We start from the raw sequence: 16050 nt of genomic DNA, 5'->3' as shown, positions 1-16050 counted from the left end.
TCTCAAGCTTGCGGTCATCCCTGTTGCTTGTTCACCCATTTTCCTCCTTCCTGTCAACTTTGCATTTAATATGCTTTGATACAGCACTCTGTGAACAGCATGTAAATATTCTAATATTTTGAGATACAGGATTTTTTTACTTTCATGAGCTGTGAACTCTAATCATCCAAATTAAAACATAATAAACCTTTTGAAATATTTTACTTTACATGTAATGAATCTAGAAAATATGAAAGTTTCCTTTTTTGAAAAGTTACAAAAAAAACAGGATTTTTTCCATGATTTTAACTGTTTTTTTTATATGCATCTGTAAATACTGTATATTTTTATTTAAAAAAATCTTGTTCTTGGCAGGACATATTAGATAATTTCAGCAGCTGCAACATGAAGCAATTATTTTCTGTATGACCTTATTAGTCTCTAAAATCATTCTTGGCCCACTCTTCTTTAAAACGGAGTACCAGTTTGTTGAGGTTTGTGGGCATTTGTTTATGCACAGCCCTTACTACAGCATTTCAGTCAGGATGAGGTCTGGACTTTGACTTGGCTATTGCAACACTTAGATTCTTTTACTTTTCAACTGTCCTGTTGTAGATTTGCTGGTGTGTTTGGGATCATTGTACTGTTGCAATTTTTGCCAAGCTTTAGCTGTCGGATGGATGGGCTCAGATTTGACTCAAGAGGAGTTCAAGATCAACTCTGGCTGTGGAGGTAAGGAAAACAAGTCCCAAACCGTCAACCCTCCACCAGCTTGTGACTTTTGTTATGAGGGTTTTGTTTCTTCTGGCACATCTTCCTAACTTACTACACTTTCGGTTGTTTTCCTAATTGTACTGTCTTTATCATTTAACATGTTAACTGAGGCTTGTAGAGTCTGAGGTATAGTTGTTGGACTATTGTCTATTGAACCAAGTATTATAAAGTCTGTCCATGGGATACATTTACCTGGGATGTCCGCTCCTTGGAAGATTCAGTGTCTTACACTTGTGAATAATCTTCCTCACTGTGAAATGATGGACTTCAGATTGTTGGGAAATAGCCGCATTTCCCTTCCAAGATTGAAGGCAGCAACAAAATGTTTTAAAAACATTATATCCATATAAATCCATCATTTACAAAGCATTATGAAACTCTTTACTTACGGTTTGCCATGCAGCTGCTTTATCTTTCTTTACGAACTTTCCATTACACTGTGCCTTGTTCACAAAACAATCTTTAGTCAAATGCTCAGAATAAACATATAATCCACCAGCAAGTTTTTCTGCTGTCAGAAGACTCAAACGTGTGGAGTATGTCAGAAAATGAATGCACACCATATCCAACAGACATAGCAAGTGATTATAATTAGTTAGATTTGTTTAATTTGCATCTGGCAAACACACGTGGGTGGGGCTTATAATATATGATCATATGCAAATATATTTGTCCATATGATGTCACAGATCCCACAATATCTAAACGAGCCATTTTTGGAGCTTTAATAAATGCTTTATTTATAACGAGGAAGATGAAACCTGCAGGATGTTTAAATGGTACAAGCATTTTTATATGTCAAAACCTCAAAAAAATCTTCTGTCATAACCTGTTTAGTTACCTTGGCATTTAAAGTCAACAGAAAACTACACTCTTACTCATTACTTGTGCAATGTGACATAGTTTCCAAGTGAAACAGAATATTTATGCAATAATGAAAAAGAGCAGGATTCGATTTCATCCATCATTGACCATGAAAAGTGTCAGAGAAACAGTCTGAATGTGAGTTTACAGGGGATTGTGGAGAAGTTTTGAAACACCACACACTTTTTGACCATGACCAAGGTCAAAGCCAAAGGAAACACAGTTTTTACTAATTTACTAGTAGCAAACTTTAATTTCTATTTTATAAAACATCTTTGAAAGCAAACCTATGCATGTAATGGCTGTCAGGCAGTCTGTAAGGCTGTTTTCCTTACCCCATTTCAACTATTAAATACAAACACTGTTTCAGCAGCAAAATATCCCCAAAATCACCTTTCAATATCTTCAAAATCAAACATTATTTGTGTTTAAAAAAAAAGAGAGAAAGAAACACCTGTAAAGAAATCAAAAAGCAATCAAATGTTTTGAAAATGTCCTCCCATTCTGTTTTGTTTCTATAATGCTATTGGTCAATCACATTTTTCTTTTACAGTTATGTATATCACATCATAGAAACATAGCATCATTTTGTCAGCCATTTAACATCAATGACAGCCTTATAAAAATTCAAATGCAGTATCTGTAACATATATGCATTATAAGAACTTTTACATGATCTGACCACCAGTTATTTTAGAATAAACAATAAATATTTCAGAAAAGCTTATGTAGAAAGGTTTTAAATCCCTGAAAGAGGGTACACCATCATGGAAATGTATGCTGAACATGCTAAAATGCCTTTAAAAAAACATCTCTTCTGGATGTCTTTTCTCTGTGTTAAATCTTGAAAAGCCAAAGAAAGAAAATGAGATTGATAAAATGGAATCTCCAATGTTTTCTTTGCTTTCATGCTATGAAAGATAATAGAGCAATACTTTGTCAAACTTGAGTCCTCGTAATGGCTGAACTGAGGCTACGAAAACACCTCCAGTTCACCTGGCCACCTTCAAAAAGCACTTCAGTATATATATCATAAATTACTCTGAACAATAATATGGAATATGTATCAAGGATTGTGACGTTAAAAACAACGGCAGGTAGTCACATTCAACTTACACTCAATCTCAAAGTATCACAAAAAATGTGAGCAACATGTAGATGCAGTAGTAAATAAACAGGTACGGCATAACACTCGAATCTCGCTCACTATATGATTTAAAACATATGTAGTATTTATTTTGTTACCAATGATTTCTGCATTAATAAGTAAATGCTTGCCATCCAAAGTTATTCTTTGGGCGTCAATTCCAGATGGTTTGTGTTTTTGCTTGCGGGTTAAAAACTACAAAAAAACAAGCATTAAACAGTAACACATAAGAAATAAATCATTATAAATGACTGTTCATTGATATTCTCAAAATAAAGATCTGTTCTGTATAATCTCCGATGCTAAAGCCTCTTATATCAGACTGCTGTTGCTGTCCTGTGGAGCAACTGCTTCCATGAGGCCAATCCCCGATCTCTTATCATCTTCAAGAGCTCAACTATGCTCCTCCATGAAAAATATTGACCATATCGAGGGCTGTCTGCACCCTCATTCGACCTGCATACTGAGGACAGTCAATATTAACCAATATTATTGAGATGCCGTCACTTGAGGGACTGTAAAGTTATTTAAACTCCTCGGGTTCTTGAAGAACATCAAGGCTGGGAGAGACGTTTCCTTTTGAGTTTCTGAAGCATTCCCTGTTCCTTTGAAAATAAAAAGGAATATGATGCAAAATTCTTGTACTGGCACCAGTTGAGCAGGTCGGTCCAGCATGCCCATGCAACATTCCCCGGGCACATTACAGGCATCTTATGGTGAACAATACTGTCATTTTATGCTCCAGGAATAAAAAAGAAAAAATTCAATAACCCAAATGGACACCAAAAAAAGCAGTATCCACTATTTGGTTTACAATTTCTGATAAAAAAGGTTGAAAAAATAACACTGATGAATGTTAATCGAAGTCTCTTGTCTTTATAAAATGTAAAAAGATTTAAAAAGTGAAAAAGCTGTATGAAATTGCAATATATATCACATCAATATGTACAGACGACATGCCTCAGGTTACACATCACTGCAAAAGAACAACAAACAAATGACATTAGTGATGAGCAAAGCCGAATCCAAAAGAAAAATCTAAAAATGTAACATTAAACAGCTATGTGGCATGTGTACTGATGCACACTGCAGTCGATTCATTTCAATATGCAGTTGTTAATATTACAGTCACACACATGAACTGCACAGTCAGGGTTATGGAATATTCAAGTATCATAAATGCTTTGTTTTTTACTGACCTTGTGCCAGCAACCTGGTATTGGAAGTCCGTCAGGACCCTTGAATGTAAGAAAGAAAAAAAATGGTGTAAGAGCAAAGAATCAATTTTTAACCATATTGCAATTCTAATTAACAAATGCATGTGTTAAAATGTTTTTAAAAATTATCAGTTTTAATTTTCACAATTATCTGTAAGCAAACACTGCACACAAAATCCAAATAAAACTGTATATTTTATTAATAAATATGTAGACTTCAGCCTAAAAACTCAAACTCCACAAAGGATCACAACACCACAAAAAATAAAACAAATTATAAATGCATGCTTGCAAAACTCACAATAATGTCGTGTTATGGAGTAACGCTAATAAAATATGAATGAGATTTTGCTTGACAAGTTACAATATTTCTCGTTGATCTTAGTTCATAATTAATGCATCAGTTTGGGTTTTATAAACCTTGAATAAACACGAATGTTCTCTAACTGTTATCTCTATTGTGTTGTACATGCACTACCATTTAAATGTTTGGGTCATAAGATTTTCTAATGTTTTGAAAAAAGTATTTTTGCTCACCAAGGCTAATTATTTGTATTTTCAGCTTCATTACTCCATTCTTCATTGTCATATGATCCTTCAGAAATTATTCTAATATGAATCATTTCTGCTGCTCATGAAAATTTCTTATTATTATTAAAGTTGAAAAGAGTTGCTCTGATTCTTAAAATAAATATAAAGTTAAAAAGAGCAATTATTTGAAAAAGAACATGTTATAGTTTGAGCAGCCACTTTTGATCAACTTAATGCATCCTTGCTGAATAAAAGTATTAATTTCTTTCAAATAAATCAATCTGACTGGCCCCAATCATGTGAACGGTAATGTACCAGGATGTATATGGCAGACATAGGATAGTTTAAAAGAAGTAGTTAAAAGGCGAAAGCAGGAAGTGTCAGAAATCTGCAGGTATAAACAGAGCAGAGAGAGAGAGAGATACTGTACCAGTGGGCAGGGGGCCTCGGGGGCCGGCAGCCCCGTTTCCACTGCCTCTTTTTTACATCCATCAGCTCCCTGTCAGCGAGAGCACACATATACAATATACACTGCCATAATGACTAAAAACACACACTCGCGCTAGAGAGACCAATCAAAGAGAAACTGAAGCAGAACATCAGTCTATAGAAACATACAGAAGAAAGGGGAGGAAATGTGGAAAAGGGGAAAAGATGTCTGTGAAATATCGGTGTTCCCAGATGGGCACACTTTGTTGTTCCTGACAGAATTACCCGGTGTGAATCTGTAACACATCACCACATATAAACATGAAAAGTAGCTATAACACGCACCACGGGACAGGGCTGATCCAGACCCGGCGGCCCCTGTTCGCCTTTCATTCCCTTGAGCCCTCTCTTTCCAACAGGACCGCGATCTCCCTGTGAACAGGAGGATCAGTGAGATCATTGTAAGTAAAGGACTATGTACAGTCAGTAAATGAATAAATGAACATGTATGAAAGCTCCATTGGTTATCTGAGGTAAATATCATACAGTACCCGGACTCCTTTCTCTCCGCGATCACCCCTGTCTCCCTTAATGCCAGGAAAACCCTACAGTAAATTCAAACCTTATATTACACTGGAAAACTTCTATTGAAAAACCAAAGCTCAATCCTTAAGACGTATGTACAGTAAGAATGCATGAATGAATGAATGCTGCTTACATCTAATCCAGGTTCCCCTTGTTTTCCCTGTGAAAGATAACAAAAATGTTTTTAGCTACATTTATATTTAATCTGTGGCTTATCTGGAAAGTACTAATGTAATATTATTTTACAGTTAGGTTTAGGCATTATTTCTGACATTTATCAAATCGAAAATCATTCATAAAACCACAGAGGGGTTAAAAAAGGAATACTGAAATAATGAAATAGAGATAAAATAGAATGAAATAAACCCCACAAATACATCTGGTCAAACCCAATTGTCATTAAGAACAGTAATTAGTTGAATTTATGATTTGATTTACCTTTTCACCCTTTGTGCCGGGAAGACCAACTAATCCTGTTGCTCCTGGGGGCCCTTGAGGACCCTGAAGGCCCTATAAAACATAATAATAGGTATGAAACATTTGGATATGGTATGGTTATGGCTTACAGATGTTATGAGCATGGATAACACCATAATCACAACATCCACAGGCCAGTTTTACGTTTGTGAATATTGCTTTTGTTTTTAAATCCTGGACTACTGCATTATGGGATTAGATGTGGTCTCACTTGTATTCCTCCGGCACCAGTTTCTCCCTTCTCTCCTTTAATACTCTCCCCTGGATCCCCCTATGAGAGATTCAACACAGCGTTAGTCTGATACTATGCATGGAGTGTGATTTTACTGGATATCTCCATTTATTAGGACGTTGAAAGTAGTTAAGTTAGCTTTGTGATGACAGGTTTCATATCAACACAAACAGTTTGATAAATCACAAAATTTAGGATAAATCACTAAATTAATAGACTCTGTTTAAAGTCTGAAAAATAAAATAAAATAAAATAAAATAAAATAAAATAAAATTAACACCTACTTTGGGGCCTGGCAAGCCACGGTGACCCTAAAACACAAATAATATCCGTCATAATCTTTGAATGATGTTATGATGACACTCTTAAAAGTCAAAATCTTGCAGTTAAATGGCAAAAAAAAGATTTTATGAGAATTTATGGTCAGGTTTATCGAATTAACTGAAAGCATAATATCATGCATATCTAAAATGTGCCTCACCATGTATCCAGGCGGTCCTGGTGGACCTGGAAGCCCTGGTGGTCCAGGCTGTGAAATCATCTGAACCTATAGACAGCCATAAAACCACAGCTAAATATAACTTAATTCATAATGCTAGAATATTAATAAATAAATCAGCAACTTTACTGACTAGATTGTCTTCTAGTATAGAGTCTCCTTTCTCTCCTTTCTGCCCATCCATTCCCTATAACACATTTGATTAATATTATAAATCATAATATGACAACAAATAAATAAGATTTAGAAGATTTATCACTTGGAATACTTACAGAGGGTCCAGAGAGGCCCATTTCTCCTTTCTCCCCCCTGGCTCCAGGTTCACCAGGCTCCCCAGTGTCTCCTTTTTCACCCTGATGATCATAACAATCCAAATATTGATTAGCAACTCATCTGCAAGAACCTCCGAATAGCTCATTTACTGTAGGTTCTATATAGGTGCTTGTCCTATATATATATTTATATAAAATAAAGACAAAACAACTGATTCACCTTTTCGCCATCAACCCCAGCAGGGCCAGGCAAACCAAGTTCACCCTGTTTGAATGAATGAAATGGATCAGAGCTGATATTTGTCTTGATACTAATAGTTAGATCGTTTAGTTCTAGCACAAGCTTTGTGTGGCTTTAAATACAAAAATTATGGAAATGATACACTCTGAGCCACTCATTAGGAGTTTAGCAGATTTCAATATTCACCTGTGAACCTTCTTTTCCGGGTGGTCCCGGGGGTCCAGGAGGGCCAGGTGGTCCCTGTTAGTTAGGCAAGCAGAACAGACCGAATTAAAACGTATAAAATGGTCTTTTTGCAAAACCACTTTGCTTTTTGAGAACCACAAACCTCTGATAGACCTCATTTTACGACTGCTATAAAACAGGAAATGTTGTTCCAATATAATTCTTCATGTGAAATCTTGAGGAGTATGAAAACAACATCCTGAATGATACTTCACAATGTTGATGGCATTCTTTGAAGGAAATATTGCTGTTCTTTAGTCTGATACAAACCATAATTATGGCTGACATTTTAGCATTTCCTTGTCACCATATTCAATGTATCTGTCACGCTTTGTGGCTCGATAAACATTTCAGACTAATTATACTGTTGATAGAGATGACCACAAAGCCTTGCAAATGTCCAAAATGATCAAATTCCTATTTTTCCTCCTATTTCTCAATTGCAATATGACAAAACACAGAATTTCAAAGAATGGCATCATCTAGAGCATGCAAACAGACATTATAAATGAAACCACAAGAAGAATTAATTAATCAAACAACCAAGATCCACATTCTCAGTACAAGAAACAACAACATTTGCAACTAACGACTTCTAATTTTATCAAAGATGTCTTGGCATGTTACATAAAGAATATGTTTCAAAGCATACTTATTTTAAAGGTTTTTTTTTTTTTTTTTTGCATTTCATTTTGTCAGCGATGTTTGCTTCACACCATTTTACAACATAATGTTGCATGCATGCTACCAGCTTTGATTATAATATTTACATTGAATTACTGAACATTAATCTTGAATGATATTTTAAATTAGCATTATATGCTGAAATAATAATGAATTTTCAATTCACAAGCACACACAGTGAGTATTTGTTAAGGAGAAGTAGGCCACACATTCAACTGAAATAACCTAAAATGGCAACTCATGCTATATTACAGTTACCGAGACACTGATGGTTTTGATAGCCTGCCAGAACAAAAAAAAAAAAAGTAAATCAAGTCTGACTGAAATTTCAGAACATATTATGGCATTTGGTTTTAATATAACCAGTCATCGGTTGTTTACATAATTGCATTTCAAGAAGTTTAACCAGTAACATCGAGTTTACATGATTCCAGATGACCAACTGGCAAAAATAACAGTTGTTAGGAAGTTTTTCTAGCAATTACCATCAATAAAATCGCGGCTCACCTGAAAGGCATCTAAGAGTTTGCCGTTGAAGTCAATGATGTCACTGGATCCTGATGTGCCTTTTTCACCAGGGTGGCCCTGCCGCGATCAAAACAACTGTTACACAACTGATCACACACATGTAAGTATTCTCAGATGTGAAGAGGTGTTTCTCTGCTTTTATTTTATCTAAAGCAACATTCTTTGCAATCAAGACATACATTATATCAGTTCATGTATTAGCTGAGAATTAAACCTATGATCTTGGCATTGCTAGCAAAATTGACTTTTGTTGCAGTTGCTTGTTCATTTCTAAATCTATGTTTTCAAAGGTATGCTCAATTTTTATACATTGTATCCCAAGTTTACAATACTATAGTATTTTTAAATGCTGACTAGGTGTATTATAAAAATCTTAAATAATTGTAATTTTATTTCATTTACAGAAACTCTGGAAAGCTATGTGTGCTACAAACCGGTGCTTATTTATGATTATGAATTTAAAAAAAAGTTAAGAAATAGTTTGCAGCATAACTGACTCTTTGTGTACAACTAAAATAACTGAAAGCAAATGACACTCGAAGCCTCTCATTCAAGGTATAAAAGTCTTAAACAATGGTCAGCATAAAATTGATCTGAGCACACTTTGAATAAACATATGATGCATCGTTCCTCACCGGTTCGCCCTGGGGCCCTTGATCTCCAGTGTCTCCCTTATCTCCCTGTGAAATACACAGCCCAAATCCAACCAATACAGTCAAGAACACTGATGTTTCTCATTTACTATAAGTCTTGTCTTTTGTAGAAATCACTGTGTGTGTGTGTGTGTGTGTATATAAATATATATATATAATATATATATATATATATATATATCCCAACGCTCACCTTCAAGCCAGGCAGTCCATCGGTTCCTCGGTCACCCTGAGGACCTGGCTCTCCCTGCTCACCCTGCCAAACATATAAAGAGCATTTACATTAATACAGAACAGATCGCAGAGAGAAATACTGCAGCAGAAGATGCTTGGACAGAGCAGTCAGATCCATATGAAGCCCATTACTCTATGAAATCATTCTAATTACGCTGCTAATGATTAAAGTAATGGTCAGAGGCTATGGTGAAATCAAGCACATGATCAAATCCCCAAAATATGCTGAGAAGATTGAATGAAACTGAACCTATGAGACTAAAGAGTGCAAAACAGAAGATAAATACACAGAAAATTAACAGGTTAAACATAATATTGCTTGATGTCTCTTGTTTAAATACCAAAAAGAAGGAAAAGGACCTTGAAATAGTATTTTTTTGGATCATAATGGTGGGTTTTTCGATATTTTGGTGTCAAAACCAGAGGAAGAATGACCTCTGACCTTTGGCCCTGGGGTTCCCTGTGGTCCTGGGTAACCCTGATCACCAACTTCACCCTGTAAAACAGTTAAAGATCCAGTTTACAGGCATTTAAAGACATTCAACACTAAAACATGGAAGAAGCAACAGATTTATTTTTCTATATTGTGATATCGTGGGGACTTGGATCTGTCCATCAGTTGTTGATTGGATGGATGCAGATCTGAATGTGAGTTTGACCTTAGTTTTGACTATATATATAATTTTTTATTTGTTCTGTTTTCATTTTTCTTGTTGTAAAAGGTTTAGTAATTTTGTTGAACATTTTATATTATTATATGAATTATTTTAATATATCTAACTCAACTTAACAAAATAAAAAAATGGTGCATTGGCAACTAGTTAAAATAAAATAAAATACTGTAAATTTTATGTAGTTTAGTTTAAGTAATGAATGTTTTCTTTTGGTTTTAGTTTTAATTATCAATTATAACACTGACACTCACTAGAAGATTAAGTTATGACATTTTAATTTAAAATTATGGGCTTAAAGGTAAATAATTATATATTAAAAAGAAACATATGCATACATGAATCGTGTACAATAAGATAAGTAATATGTATTTAGAAAACCAACTACTTACTACAAAAACTTCCCTACTTACTTTCTTAATATCGATGGTCTTATTGTGAACAATACATAATTGCATATTATTAAAAAGAAAAATTCTGGTCTTGGTAATTTTTCAATGTAAAAGCTTTCTTTTTCCTTATTGGTGAACATCACCAAAAAACCCTCCAGTCACATATGAATAGCACTTTCATATGTATAAAAATACAGTCCAGCCCTACATTTTCTTGTATCCTGTTTCATTTAGAAATAAAATCACATTACAGAATTAAAAATGGTTGCCCCATTTTCCATTTCATGCTGACTTTTTGTAGAACAGGTCCATGTGGCTGCAACACCACGGCTAGAACTCACTCGCATACAGTATGTTTCTCATCTTAGTCTCACACACAAACGTACACATGTACTAAAACCAAGCTGATATTACACATTAGAAGTCATTCCAGTGAAACAGGCAGAAACTAATTTAAGACCTCATACAGACGTCAGTGTTTAAGGACAGCTGAAGTCAGCAAGCACTTACTAGCACAAAGGGCAAAACACTCAAACATGCTGTTCATATTTATGCCAAGAGGAAAGAATTTAGTCTTTCAGAAAATTGCGAAAGCTAGACATTTTCCTAAAAAAAAAAAACAAGAAACATCTTAGCCTCAAGGATGAGCACACACACAGGTTTGATATGTTTTAATCTTACCGGTTTTCCTGGTAAACCTCTTTGTCCCTGCAGAGAGAGAAAACTTGTTTGAAAGAAAGTAACATACAATAATATAATGTGAGCCATGAAGACCATGACCATGCTGATCAGAAACAGTGCTGGTTACACTCACCTCCATTCCTTCTCGTCCAGGAGCACCCTAGAGAGACAGAAAGTATTTAAGAGTTACTTTAATAAACCAAACTTTCAAGATGTATGTCAGTGTTTGATTGATGCCAGAGCTCTTTTCTGAAAGAGACTGGAGAACCAAATGTCATGTGCCAATGCTTAAGTTGCAGTTCATCATTATAGACATTAAATGGCTTGTTGGGTTAGTTTGTGGTATGAGTTTCACATTAAATATTAAGTCAAGTCAAATGTATAGCACAGTCCACACAACTCCAGTCCATCAATTCATGTCTTGTGATGTGAAAAGCTCTGTTTGCAAGAAGCAAATCCATCACTAAGACACAATTTAATTATAAAATGCAATTAATTCTCAAGTCTAAACATTTTCTTGTCTGAAACAGGAGAGAGATATGCACAGATCAAGCCATTTATATGTGTCTTTCATTTAACCACCAGGGGGCAGTAATGCACGACTTTGCTTATTTCGGTTGAACGTTTGCTATCAAATATTATAACCACCAATAGCAACCACCTGCTCACATTGATGCGAAGTTATCATACATTTCTTATCATTTTATAACAGAGGTTTTGAGTGTTTTTGCCATACACAGAGAGAAAAAGAGTGTAAATAACTGCATGCATCTTTTGGATGTGTGTTAGAATACTATAAACTTAATAGGATGTTTTTCATTTTTTGTAATCGATATTCTTGTCCTCATTCTGGATCTAAATTATCAACAGAATAAGTGAAGACATGGCACAAATATGCATACACACAATCTAGTCAGATGTAGTATTTTATGTCAAGCAGACTTCAAAGCTGGTATTCAGCCACAATACAGAGAGAAATAATTTTCTGTTCCCTGTCAAAAATGAACAAAACCAGAGGAAGCGCTTGGAAAAATCAGAAGCACTGTATTGTTCGCTTTCCCCATCTTCCTTCAAGCTGTGCTTCTTAACAAGGTGGTTTTGCCAGTGAAAAACACAACAATAGGAGATAACTAGCTAGTAAGTTATGTCAGGGAAACATCTGTGACCAACATGTTGCAGAATTTCATAGATTTCAGCTTTCATAAAATATTTCTTTATACACAAGCTTGACAACAAAGTAGAGCTGTGCAAACAGTGTGTTTTTTATTTTTCACAGGACTCTTATGAAAAGCTCTACTTCTGCACAGTCACACCGACTCCTTGTGCATATGCTGTTTTAGCCTATTATGTGATTTTAGACTCATCAAATGATATCACAATTGTGTTACTTTGTGCTTGAAGTCAGTGATATAGATGTTGGTACCTGGTTTATATATATTCATAAGTATCTTGCTTATATATGCATATTAGATCTGCCAAATGCGACTAAATGCATAACATAATTAAATTTAAAGGGTTAGTTCACCCAAAAATTAAAATACTGAATGTAAACAAAGCTGATTACATTGATCATGTCCTGGCATACTCTCCAAAATGACGGTAACTCGGGGAAGAGAATTGCTGAACAAATTATGTTATTATTGTTTTCTTTGTGCATAAACAGTAGCTCGTAGCTTCTGTGCATTGATCGTGGTAATATCATTGCTGTCTGTGGAGGGTCAGAAAGCTGTCAGATTCCATCAAAAATATCTGAATTTGTGTTCTGAAGATGAACAAAGTTCTTATGGGTTTGGAACGACACGAGGGTGAATAATTAATGACATAATTTAAATGTTTGGGTAAACTATTCCTTTAACCCCTTTGCGTGCAAACATCGCTGACGGCCCCAGTTTATTATTGTTTCACTTTCACAGCACATTAAACATCACTGTCTTACTTCATCTGGACAAACTGTGCATCAATGGAAAGTTTAAAGACTCAAGCTTCGATATTTGACCAATATTTTGATAAAACATTGTTGCAGTGACAGATATTTAGTGATTTATGTCAGGAGTGCAAAATAATAAATCCGTATTATGCCACATTTTGAATAGAAATTCACAACTCACTCATATTCAGTCACGTCAAGAGCGGTTTATTTGTGTTCACATAGACTCACTGAACAGCGTCAATAAGGATTTACAGACCAAAGATGCATATCTGCGGAGATATATGGATATATTTACTCTTGTTTACTTCATATTTCTTCAGACAGAATCGTCATTTCTATTCATTTTCCACGGATTTACGCGATCAGATGATAAACAGCCTCTCCCAGCGATCTCTGTGTGCGTGCAGTAGTCACAGCTCGTGCGGTGTGTGACTCAGACTCTGATTGGGTCTTTCAAACATCAATCTTAGAGTTTCATATCTGGACACCGCCCCATCGTGTCACATGCTTCCTGCACACTTCCTGGTAGTTATCTGGCCAAAACAACACTGAAACACCTCTGTACACACAAAATATCCGAATAATAAACCCGCGATTACGATAGTAAAGCTTGGTATGAGAATTTCTTGAGATCTGGGGCGTTTTTATAAAAAAAATCGAAAATGTACATCGGAAATGCTAACTTGTGCAGCGATGAAAAAGGCTACAAATAACATATTTTTACAACAGTAAACGACCAAATTCCACCCCTGATCGCTAAAGGAAGTTATTATAAACACTCGATCGGGGTTTAAAGTGAGTTTTGAGTAAAAGTGTACTAATAATTTCATAAATTGTCAGATGTAGCTTGATGCTAACGTTAGCACCAATGCTACTAATAGCAGGTGCTTTTCTTCTTCATAATGCATTTTTGTCTCAATAATTCACGTAAGGTCGTAAGAAAATGTTTTGTTGTATTTTTATAGTAAGACTTTTGATAAATAAGGGCTAAATGCAAAGAGAGACTGAAGTGAGATCGCTGCTTTGTTGCTTTGTAAAGCCTGAAAAACCACAATCAAGGCTAATAAAGGTGGAATAAAAACAAAAGAATAATGATAAAAGAATAATGCGGATAATGTGTCATACTTGGCGGAGGTGTGAAAGAACCGTTTGGTGAGAACAATACAATCATGATTCGGGCAGTTTTCAACAGTGAAACATACACAAAGAGCACAGGAAAGTTTACATGTGAGATCTTACATAGATGACAAGGGCCATAAATCAATCTGATTAGCCTTCTCTAAAAACACACATGACATGGCCTTAGAAAATATTTCATAAAATTCACAGTTTTACAGATTCGATTATGAAATTTTTTATGAAGTCTTGGAAGACTTGTGGCCTTAGCTACACTGTGTTTTCAAACTCATTTCCTACATCAACATTTTTTTAAATACATTTAAAACATATGTTTTTAATATTTTTATTTTTGTTTTTATGTTTGAGCTTATATATCTCTATTATCATAACAGTCTGAGTGATTCTGATTCCTGAACAGTAAACTTTAAAGTGTCAGCTTTGTGAACAAAGGTTGATTATGTATCTAGTCAGAAAGAATCATGAGCAGAAACCTTTTTATTTTGGGTATGTAATTTCGGTCTCCATGCCAAAAAAGGGGGGTTACTAGTAAGGGGTTAATATAGTTAATGCATTTATGTAAGTTTTCTTTGTTTCTTTTTTTTTGTACACACACACACACATACAGTACAGACCAAAAGTTTGGACACACCTTCTCATTCAAAGAGTTTTCTTTATTTTCATGACTACTGAAGGCATCAAGGGCTATTTGACCAAGAAGGAGAGTGAAGGGGTGCTGCGCCAGATGACCTGGCCTCCAAAGTCAGCAGACCTGAACCCAATCGAGATGGTTTAGGGGTGAGCTGGACCACAGACAGACGGCAAAAGGGCCAACAAGTGCTAAGCATCTCTCTGGGAACTCCTTCAAGACTGTTGGAAGATCATTTCAGGTGACTACCTCTTGAAGCTCATCAAGAGAATGCCAAGAGTGTGCAAAGCAGTAATCAAAGCAAAAGGTGGCTACTTTGAAGAACCTACAATATGACATATTTTCAGTTGTTTCACACTTTTTTGTTATGTATATAATTCCTCATGTGTTAATTCATAGTTTTGATGCCTTCAGTGTGACTCTACAATTTTCATAATCATGAAAATGAAGAAAACTCTTTGAATGAGAAGATGTGTACAAACATGTTGCTGCCTTCCACAATTTATATTTCCTTCAGAAAATGCTAATATATAGGGTGAATACTGGTAAAGTGGGACGATGGGTAAAGTGGGACAGTTAAGCTTAATAATTTTTATCTTTACATGGATATGTTTTTTTTTTTACTAAAAATCAACACTGAGCTCATCAGTAGCAAGTATGTGATAAAAAAAATTAATAAATTCTGTGGCTATGACATCACTTCCGGGATGTGGCACATCATATTTAACAACCTTGCAGTGAACTATGATGGTAAGTAAAATGACATAGCATTCTGAGGTAAATAATGTTAAGGTTATAAAAATAAAACAACTCATGGATCATTTATAATTGTTACATATTTTGTTATAGGATGTGATGGTGAATCCGAATTTTTAAAACTCACATTCATATTAATCTTCTTGGGGTTTTTTTATGCAATTTTGACACTGTCCCAGTTTGCCAATAGCATATTTTTAAATTGGGACAGGGTAGTACTGGCAAACTGGGACAGCCATTCAAGTCATTCTAATGGAGGAATTGAGTTACCTTTTTATATGTCC

General features: G+C 35.1%; 1 protein-coding gene across 1 annotated transcript in view; it reads right to left on the bottom strand.

Annotated features, from left to right (window-relative positions):
- Nucleotides 1–1466: 1466 nt before the first annotated feature.
- The window catches only part of LOC127971849 (collagen alpha-1(XXIII) chain), a 139083-nt gene continuing 124499 nt past the window's right edge, over nucleotides 1467–16050 (bottom strand). Inside the window, exons 12-32 of the mRNA XM_052575103.1 lie at nucleotides 11449–11475; nucleotides 11316–11342; nucleotides 10014–10067; nucleotides 9531–9593; nucleotides 9320–9364; nucleotides 8664–8741; nucleotides 8415–8438; nucleotides 7434–7487; nucleotides 7227–7271; nucleotides 7007–7087; nucleotides 6868–6921; nucleotides 6717–6782; nucleotides 6520–6546; nucleotides 6215–6274; nucleotides 5965–6036; nucleotides 5660–5686; nucleotides 5493–5546; nucleotides 5287–5373; nucleotides 4943–5011; nucleotides 3964–4002; nucleotides 1467–3369 (exon numbers count right to left, since the gene is read on the bottom strand). Of these exons, the coding sequence (XP_052431063.1) occupies nucleotides 3319–3369; nucleotides 3964–4002; nucleotides 4943–5011; nucleotides 5287–5373; nucleotides 5493–5546; nucleotides 5660–5686; nucleotides 5965–6036; nucleotides 6215–6274; nucleotides 6520–6546; nucleotides 6717–6782; nucleotides 6868–6921; nucleotides 7007–7087; nucleotides 7227–7271; nucleotides 7434–7487; nucleotides 8415–8438; nucleotides 8664–8741; nucleotides 9320–9364; nucleotides 9531–9593; nucleotides 10014–10067; nucleotides 11316–11342; nucleotides 11449–11475 (1104 nt within the window). The 3' untranslated portion in view covers nucleotides 1467–3318. The remainder of the gene's footprint in view (nucleotides 3370–3963; nucleotides 4003–4942; nucleotides 5012–5286; nucleotides 5374–5492; nucleotides 5547–5659; nucleotides 5687–5964; nucleotides 6037–6214; nucleotides 6275–6519; nucleotides 6547–6716; nucleotides 6783–6867; nucleotides 6922–7006; nucleotides 7088–7226; nucleotides 7272–7433; nucleotides 7488–8414; nucleotides 8439–8663; nucleotides 8742–9319; nucleotides 9365–9530; nucleotides 9594–10013; nucleotides 10068–11315; nucleotides 11343–11448; nucleotides 11476–16050) is intronic.

This window comes from Carassius gibelio, chromosome B14 (assembly GCF_023724105.1).
Source record: "Carassius gibelio isolate Cgi1373 ecotype wild population from Czech Republic chromosome B14, carGib1.2-hapl.c, whole genome shotgun sequence".
NCBI lineage: Eukaryota > Metazoa > Chordata > Actinopteri > Cypriniformes > Cyprinidae > Carassius > Carassius gibelio.
This window is presented reverse-complemented; position numbering and strand designations above follow the sequence as displayed.